Below are 9,856 nucleotides of genomic sequence, written 5' to 3'. Positions count from 1 at the left end.
AAATTTTAAAATTGCAACGTACTTGTGAAAATAAGAGCCTCTTGTGGCGCAGAGTGGTAAGGCAGCCGTCTGAAAGCTTTGCCCATGAGGCTGGGAGTTCGATCCCAGCAGCCGGCTCGAGGTTGACTCAGCCTTCCATCCTTCCGAGGTCGGTAAAATGAGTACCCAGCTTGCTGCTGGGGGGTAAACGGTAATGACTGGGGAAGGCACTGGCAAACCACCCCGTATTGAGTCTGCCATGAAAACGCTAGAGGGCGTCACCCCAAGGGTCAGACATGACTCGGTGCTTGCACAGGGGATACCTTTACCTTTACCTTACTTGTGAAAAATCACAGGCAGGCACCCTCTTGGAAAAGGTATTCCCCTTGCCCTAATATAGGGTGCCAACCTTCTGAAATGATGGCTGGGGAAACAGCTTGTTCTCCACCAAAGAGCAAGGCATATAGTCTTTGGGGGGACCCGTCCTTCCCGTGTGAGTATCTGTGCAGTCCATTGCAGGCTAACATTCTGAGAGTTAATTGACTTACAGTTTCTCGAATCACTCTCGTTCTACTCTTCCTCTTGGGACATTATCAGTGTGATCTTAAACACTGTGACACCTTTCTAAGCTCATTGGCTACACTGGATTTAGAGAGGTGTCACTCAGCTTATGACAGAACGGCAAGGAGACAGGCAAAACTGCTGAAGGCAACCGGAATCATTTTGTAACTGGGGGGAGGGAAGTATCAACATCTTGCCTACTGAATTTCTGACAAACTGTCTGGTGCATCATTTCCTCCCCCGCCTCTCCCCCCCCCCACACAAACTGGGTGTGACTTTGCTCTACCCAGACCTGGGAGAGCCCTGCTTGAGGTCACACTTGGGTGAAGGAGAGTTCTGTCTGTGTCTTGCTCACAAACTGTGTAATAGGGTGTGCTCTGTGTGTGTGTGTTTAAATGTTGTAGCCTTGGAGATGAGTCTGAGTGTTCAGGGCGGGTCTGAAGAATCTGGAAGTGGGCGCAGACCTCTGCTGAGAACTTCGGCTTTTATTTTAAGAGGGAAAATCATCTTTGCGGGTGGAGATTGGAAACTTTCCAGCCCTTATCATAAAATATTGCCTGGCTCTGGGGTTGGAGCATCTCTTCCTTCATGGGTCCTTGCTGCACCATTTCTTTCAGGCACATTGTAGCCCCTGTGTGTTGGCCCACAATTTTAAGACCTGGCCCTGGCCTGGTGGAATGCTTTCCCTAGTGAGATCAGGACCCTCTGGGACCTTAAGTAGTTTCAGGGGAGCTGTAAGACAGAGCTCTTCCATCAGGCCTGTGGTTAACACCATGAAGATGCTGGCTTCCCTGCTTGGAAGCCCATCTAACCTTCCACCAACAGAATTCTCCCTCAGTGGTTTAAAACAATAAAAGAGCTGGTTTTAGGGATGATTGTAATCATTTTAAAACTTAATCATTTCATTGTTCAACATATGTTACATTATTGTATTGGTATTTCATTTGGTGTTCCCCATCCTGAGTCAACCAGGGAAGGGCAGGCTATAAAAATGTATTATTGTCAGTCAGTAAACCTTTATTGGCCTATAAAACCATCATTTACGTAAGGTTTAGATTGTTGTTGTTGTTGTTGTTGTTAGGTGCGAAGTTGTGTCTGACCCATCGCGACCCCATGGACAATGATCCTCCAGGGCTTCCTGTCATCTCCCATTCCCCGGACTCCATTTAAGTCCCACTGACTGCTTCAGTGTCTCCATCCAGCCACCTCGTTCTCTGTCCTCCCCTTCTTCTTTTGCCCTCAATCGCTCCCAGCATTAGGCTCTTCTCCAGGGAGTCCTTCCTTCTCATGAGGTGGCCAAAGTATTTGAGCTTCATCTTCAGGATCTGGCCTTCTAAGGAGCAGTCAGGGTTGATCTCATCTAGGACTGACTGGTTTGTTCGCCTTGCAGTCCAAGGGACTCGCAAGAGTCTTCTCCAGCACCAGAGTTCAAAAGCCTCAAAAGGTTTAGATACAAAATATATAACACAAACGTGAACAAAAACGTGGATTTCTGGTTTAAAAGACCATAATTTCACTTTGTAAAACTCATTATCCACAGTTGCCTTAGTACCCCGATGGTTCTGAATCTTCTCTCATTTGCCATTAAGAAACAAAGCACCCAGCGACTTGATATTCCAAGTTTGTGCCCTTTCTCAGAGCACAATGGCTAAAAATTCTGCTGCATGTTCTGCTACTTCAAGAGATACATCAGCTAATAACTGTTTGGTGCTGTGAGCAGATCATTGACTAGTCTGCAAAAGGGGGCCTAACAAGAAAGAACGTTGTTTAGAAAATAACAGGCAAGAAGGGGATATGTGAACTAGATTCAGGTTTGCCCAGACGACAGTCACACAGCTTTTGATCATAAGGAATATCCTGAGATCTTCCAAACAGCACCGCTGAAGGAAAGAGATTCGTTCTAGCCAAAGGGATTAGTAAATTGACAAAATGCTGGGCCACTGATTTCTCAGGAAAGGGAAGGCCAAAAAAGGAAGGAGAACAGACCTGGTTGAGTCTGGCACTGGGGATTTGTTTCTTGATGTCCCAGAGCCTTCTCTGGATCGTCTGGCGTATACAAGTTTCCCCTGAGTTAGCCAATAGATCAATATAAATGCTCAGAGGATCAATTTTATGAAGAATAAATTGGGAGCATTTGTAGCAATGAGAATCTGTAAGTACGCTAACTATTAAATGAAAGGATTAAGACCGAAAGTGCAGCCTTAACCAATATTTAATAGTGGTAATCCATGCTCTGGATTCCAAAAGATGGAGATCTAACTCAGCATTTAACGTAAGGGGCCCCACAATGATTGTTCATGTCTTCACGCTGCCGCATGTGGCAGAAGTTTAGATGTTGGGGCCAGAGTAGAGTTCGGAAGTTCCAGAGTGTTTCCATGGACGGAAGGGTTAGGGTGACTTCCTCGCCGCCTCCTTCCCAGGGCATTCTAAAATGTCGCCTGAAATACGGCAATGCAGAGGGAGGGGCACACAGACACAAAATATTTACTTGGGGTTGAAGTCCCCACTGAGCTCAAGGGCTCTTTCTGAGAGATCCGGCCTAAGTTGTTAGCTGTAATGCACACAGGCTGCTTTGTGGAACTACCTCAACTTGATTGACACGCACAATAGTCTGAATGCCGTCTCAAGTGAGCTTAGCAGGTACCATCTCTCACGAGGGGTGCAAGGCATGAAGGCTACAGCCTCCTGCACTACCTGCAATGAAATGAGTTAATTTGTAACATCTTTTGGTTGTCCTTGTGGGGCAACACAGATAAGATGGCTGGGAGGTCTGTGTTTGCATTGTCTCGACATCTTAAACCCAAGTAGAGCGGGGGGGGGGGACAGGGAGGGGTAACCCCTTTAGCCCCACATAGTTTCACAAAAGGAAAATTTCCCTCTGCTTTTTAGACGAGAAGAAAGACCATTATCCTGTGGGTTTTGTTTCTAAGACTAATGACAGCTAGGGGAGTGGGGTATGGAAACAGACAAAGCTGTATTTTGCTTTTAAACAATTGCTACCTGACAAATGTTGCTACCTGATGTTGTAGGCTGTTTCCTCGCTAAGGTGCAAGGGCTAATGAGTTGAAAGAACCTGTCCAGTATGTAAGCAACTGTGTAAGGAAGACGTGTGATAGCCATTCAAGCATATCCTACAATCCGGGACACAGATGCCATTCAGGCCTAAGAAAAACCCCTGCTTGTTTTCTTGTCCTTGATAGAAGCCAGGGGCCTACTTAGCTCACCTTGCTGAACCTCATCCAAGCTACTTAATTGTGGGACAGTGGCCAGCTTGTTTCCCCTGAGGACTCCTAGAAAAGCCCTGACCTAGATAACCCAGGCAAGCCCAATCCCGTCAGATCTCAGAAACTAAACAGGGCAGACCCTGGCTAGTATTTGGGTGGGAGGTCTCCAAGGATCTCAGTGGTAGCTTCTCCAAGGAACATTAGGAATCATGATGTGGAGGCAGAACAGGGCAAGCCACCCCCAAACATCCCTTGCCTGGCTGCTGGACAGTCTGCATATCTCCTGGCTGCACTACATATGCCGTACGGTTAATAAAATCCTAGAAAAAGATGGTGTGCGGGATTCTTAGGTGTCTGAAGTTAAGGGGCCTTCAGGCTCTGCTGTGTGATGTTTCAGGCTACTTCCTTGTTAGGACACTTTTGTGCTGCATCAGTGCTGCTTCTCTGGAATCCGCCACAAGGAGAATGGCAGCCAGGGCTCCACACGATGCTTACGTGGTATGCCACCAGTCACTCCATGAAAAACCAGCAATATCGGTCTCTGGGCAGGATGTACTAAAAGATTCCCTCAAAGTAGGTTCTGTTCAACGAAGGTTCTGCTTTGCTCTGCAATTTTTCCTATGATTTACAACCAGATGATTATTTATGGCAGTGGCGTGCCCAAGTCTGTGGTTGAATTACAGGTACGTGGAATCCTTTTCACTCCTCAGTTAGATCAGTTGCTCATTTTTATAATTAAATTTGCAATAGCACAAGGAAACAATTTTTAAAGTGCTTTTTAAAACTGCGAATTGCACACCAGTACTTATTCCCTATCCCCCAAGCAGAACTAAAAGCTAGCAATTTGTTCATGAATGCACAGAGAATTAACGAAAAGGTGAAAGAAAAGAGGTCAAGGCAGAGAAACTATTGCCCTGAGAAACTTTGGGTGTCCACAGGGCACAGCCTGGAGCTGTGATAGAATCGAATAAAAATTGCCGCCAGTTGGGTCTTTAAAAACCAAAATGCCGGAATATAAAAGGATTCTAATGATGATTTGTGGATCCTCTGTTAAAACTGGGGGGATTAATGTTATTGATTCCAAATCAAACGGTTAGAGTGGAAGAAATAGTTGTCTTTACGTTCAACCGTAGTGGCTCCTGTGGGACGTAAAACAGTAAACATTCTAGACCCACAGAGAGCTGTGCCAAAAGAAGACAAAAACAAGTAGGGGCTTGTGGATTGGGTGGCAAGAGGTGACTTCACTCATTGCAAGACGTGCACTAAGAAGAACACACCACTGAAATTTTGGGCAGCCTTTGGAAGAGATATCTGCTTTCATTACCTGACTGATACTTTACAGGCTCTTACCGTGGAGCTTTTATTGGCTGCTGTACATATTTTATACGTGTTAAAAACTGGTGCATGTTAGAACCAGACCTTTGAAAAAGGCTGTATAAATCTGCCAGTCTTGTGGTTCATATAGTGCGGTGGTCCCCAACCTTTTTATCACCGGGGGACTACCTTTTGCTGAGGAGGACGAGGAGGAGCTGTGGCGCGGTACCGTTTGATCCACAAACCGGTACCAGTCCCAGGACCGGGGGTTGGGGACCACTGATATAGTGCATAGCATGCTGTTTTGCAATAGCCTGTGGGCTGTATGTATGTTTTAAATTCCTAAAGTTTTTTGTTAATTGTGCACAATAAAAGTAACATAGTTTTAACATTATACAGACATTCAACCCTTGAAGGTCCTAACTGTCATTAGTTGGTTTTTTATGATAAGATGTGAGCCTACAGTTTAGGATCAGAGTATATGTAGTAGATGTCAAGTAACAGAATTGCTGTTGGGGGGGAGGGTAGGATGAAGAAAAGGTGTATTTACAGAAAATGACACATTGTTCCATTAATTACTGCTTCTCCTGGGCAAGGGTCCTGGCCACAGTTACCACAACCCGGTATTACTATATCTAGAGTACCACAAGGTGATGTGTCCGGGGGCTGCCTTTGAAGACTGTTTCGGAAATTTCAGGACTTCTTGATTTGAATGTATTTTGCTGGTGTTAAGACCTTCACTGACATCCAATCTATTTCTGGGTACTTAAGACTTCCTCCAATATGAATCCAGTAGTTTCTTTTTTAAAATCAGCTTGGTATGTGCATGTGTGTATGTGTCCTAATTTGAATTCAGAAGTTAGGTGGATGGCAGCTTGTTTATGGGGTGCCCTCTCCACGGACATTTGTGTGACATTAACTCTGTTGAAGTTTTGGCACTACTTAAATGCATTTATTCTTATGGGCTTTGGGGAGGGGGATGGTCAGTGCATTTTCTTGCTGCTGTTTGAACTATATATCGCTTTTACGGTGTTCTGGGTTTGATCAGTTATTTTAATATCAGTTGTTAGTAGTCTTGGAAGCCTGTAGGTAAAAAAAGGTCAGCAGAGATAGCTCTGAGGTAGGAACTTGGATAAGCGGTACAGAGTAACGTGCATGGATGAGGCCTGGACATCTCGAGTCTTGTGACCATGTGAAGATTTTAATGGAACTGAATGGTGCTTTAGTTGCTGAGGGTTAATTCCATGAGTGGGAAAATGCCCTCATGTTGAGGTCCAATTATGATTGGTCCTGGGAATGAGGTCTGCAGTTCAAGAATTTGTGGGAAATCCCATATGTCTAAACAAATCCTTTTCTTCCCGAAAACTTGCCAGAATCGATGGCGCAACCCATTCCTCTCCCAAGTAGGAGACAGCAAACAAGGAGGTGTGGTGCAAAGCTGACGCAGATAATGCTGTGGTAACCACAACAAAACTCGCTGACCATTCCCAGTGCAGTTTTTGACAGCCAGATTTCTTTTTCTTCCTTGAATTATTGACCACATGTTTGTGCTGTAGGTGCATATTAAAAAGACACATGGGGCAAATTAACAAGACACATTTCACTAGGTGAGAGGAGGTTCACAGGTATACACCAGATCAGTATGGTATAGTGGGCCGAGTGTCAGAGTAGGATCTGGGAGCCCCATGTTTGAATCCCCAGTCTGCCACAGAAGCTTTCTGGGTGACCTTGGACCGATCACATGCTCTCAGTGTAGCCTACCTCACAGGGTTGTGAGGATAAAATGGAGAGTAGAAGAACTGTGTTAGCTGCTGTGGGTTTCCATTGAGGAGAACAGGGGAATGCAAATGAAATAAAGAGGTAAACAAATGTAAGACTGATCCTATACAAAAGAAGCTTCCTAGAAGGGGAGGGTTGGATTTTGCCCTTCCCTCTTCGATTATAAGAGCCTCTTGTGGCGCAGAGTGGTAAGGCAGCCGTCTGAAAGCTTTGCCCATAAGGCTGGGAGTTCAATCCCAGCAGCCGGCTCAAGGTCGACTCAGCCTTCCATCCTTCCGAGGTCGGTAAAATGAGTACCCAGCTTGCTGGGGGGTAAACGGTCATGACTGGGGAAGGCACTGGCAAACCACCCCGTATTGAGTCTGCCATGAAAACGCTAGAGGGCGTCACCCCAAGGGTCAGACATGACTCGGTGCTTGCACAGGGGATACCTTTACCTTTACCTTTACCTTCAATTATGCAAAAACAGACAAATGCAATCTGCCACATTTGTGTCAATGACACTGTACTTTTTTCAAAGACCTAAGAGAAATAGGAAGTGGAATACCAGGTATTACTGTTGAACTTAAGACATAAGAGTATCTTAAGTTCAACAGTGCCTTTGAGCATGCACGGAGCAGTTTTCCCATCCTAATTAAGTAGCTGTGTGGAGTGAAAAGTTTCTGTCTCCCGATTGGCTTGCTGCTTCCAATATTTGTTAAGCATGAAGTCACCGGGCTGAAATATGTCCATCGCAGTGTGGAAAGGTGGTCCTTCAGTGTCTGGTAAGTCTGTTTTTGTCATGTGTGATGGTCTTAGATTTGCCATCAAAAGGCTTCAAATGACTGCTAAGGGCCACTGTAATAGCATCAAGTGTAAGCCACCTCCCTTCCTTGTAAAATAACCTGCTGCCCCTTTCCCTACCCAGCCAGTACCTGTTGCCAGGCAAGCACCACACAGCTCTCTTGCATTTGCCCATCCCTGTGCTTTTCCAGAGTAGGTACCAACATCAGGGTGTATACGCTACTTTCTTTTTTAACCTAGTGTCCAATCCTTGTGTTGGATCTAATAGTTTTGCATACACAAGGACATTTCAAATGATGATAGTGTTTTTTGTCAACTCCCTCCCTCTGTAAGAACCCTGAAGGACTAGGAGGGATGTGGGCTTCTCGGAGGGGCAGTGTGGAAAGAGACTGAGGGGTCACAGCCAGCTTTTGGTGACTCCATCAAGTTTTCAAGGTGGTTTGCCATTGCCTGTCTCCATGTGGCTGGTCTCCCATCCAAATACTAAGATCCAAGATCTGAACAAATCAAGCTAGCCTGAGCCATGCAGGTCAGGACAGGAAGCATGATGGGAAGGGAAGCATCTGCAGCTGACATGCTAATTGGATAAAACCCCAAGATAACCTGTGTATTGATGTAGAATCAAACAGTTGATTGACAGAATCAAATGCAGTGAGTACTTCATGCTTATACACACACACACACACACGCATTTCTTTCTGAAATCAGAACCTGCCTCATCCCTAATGCAATTCCACCATTGCACATGGCATTTCACAGGATTCAGGCTGTGCTGCAAAGAACTGGCAGCATATTTGGCAGTCAAGTTGAATATGAAGCCCCATAGCCAGGATTCCCCGGAGACTCTTCCAGCAGCCATCTTGCAAACCAACCACTTTTCCCAAAAGAAATCACTTTAGTGGGGATCTTTAAAATCCCTGCTGCTCAAATTTGGTTACAAGGTGATATCGAGTAAGGTTTTATCCTTCATTTGGAGGGGTTTTCCAGATTTTACAAACGGCTAATTGTTAGGATTGTTCTGTTTGCCTTAGTTGTTTTCTACACATCTCTATGCTGTCTGCTCCCCTCACCGTTTGCTTTTTTCCAGAGGTGTAGTCATTCTTATCACTTGTGGGGGATGGATGGCGTTGATGGACGGAAGGAAGGATCTTGTGAAACCTTAATGACTTTAATAGGTTTATTGTAGCAGAATGTTGCATTAGGTCCTGCAAGCAGCAAGGTGTCTGAAGAGGTCCATGAAAACTTTTGCAACACTGTTAAGTCTTCTGGTATCTTTAAGCCTCCTGTTATATTTCCTGCATTTCTACATCTTGTCTCCCCCACCCCCCCTTTGGCTGAGTCTTTTTATCTTGTGTGGTGGGAGGATATGGGATCAAAAAGTGAGAGACCTGATCCCATCAGCAGTGCCAACTGGCTGGAGATTTACTTAACAAAGTTCCTCTTCCTTGATTTGTGGAGCAACACAAAATCAGAGTCCAGTGGCACCTTTAAGACCAACAAAGATGTATTCAAGGTATGAGCTTTTCGAGTGCAGGCACTCTTCCTTAGACTACCCACTTGAATTTACTCTTGATTTATGGATTTAGCCTCAGCCTTTTATCCTGTCTGTTTGCATTTGCTGCAGCAGATCTAACATCTGTACACCGCCCGTGGCGCCGCGGGCGCCATCTGTACACCGCCCGTGGCGCCGCGGGCGCCACGGACTAAATAAAACAGTAAGGGGTTCTGGGGCGGGATGTGTCCGGGATGAGGAAGGGTCCGGATTGGACCCTTCCTCATGACAGACAACCGGAGGGAGCAAACGGCAGGCGCGAAGCGCCTGCCGATTGGTCTCTCCGATTCCCAGCCCCAGCAACTGCGAGCCGCGCTCAGCGCGGCTCGCAGTTGCTCCCGGCCTGACGTGGTGAGAGGCGCGAAGCGTCTCTCACCGCGTCAGGCCGGCCCCAAGGAAGCCCCCGCCGCAAACACAACACAAGACTCCAGCCGCCGAGAAGCTGCAGAAAAAAAAGAAACACCCCCGGAGGAGCCTTTCGCCGCTAGCGCGACGAGAGGCAGCAGAAAAAAAAACCCCTGTAGGAGCTCCAAGCCGCCGCGCCGACGAGAGGCAGCAGAAAAAAATTAACCCTGTAGGAGCCTTTCCCAGCTCCAAGCAGCAGAAAAAAAAACCCCTGTAGGAGCTCCAAGCCGGCACGCCCACGAGAGCTAGCAGAAAAAAA

At 46.2% G+C, this 9,856-nt stretch overlaps 1 protein-coding gene across 2 annotated transcripts in view; it reads left to right on the top strand.

The window, feature by feature from the left end:
* The first annotated feature begins 4,384 nt into the window (after window positions 1-4,384).
* The window catches only part of UAP1 (UDP-N-acetylglucosamine pyrophosphorylase 1), a 35,698-nt gene continuing 30,226 nt past the window's right edge, over window positions 4,385-9,856 (top strand). For both annotated transcript variants that reach the window (XM_077332575.1, XM_077332574.1), the window contains exon 1: window positions 4,385-4,447. In XM_077332575.1, the coding sequence (XP_077188690.1) occupies window positions 4,385-4,447 (63 nt within the window). The remainder of the gene's footprint in view (window positions 4,448-9,856) is intronic.

This window comes from Paroedura picta, chromosome 4, assembly GCF_049243985.1.
Source record: "Paroedura picta isolate Pp20150507F chromosome 4, Ppicta_v3.0, whole genome shotgun sequence".
Lineage (NCBI taxonomy): Eukaryota > Metazoa > Chordata > Lepidosauria > Squamata > Gekkonidae > Paroedura > Paroedura picta.
This window is presented reverse-complemented; position numbering and strand designations above follow the sequence as displayed.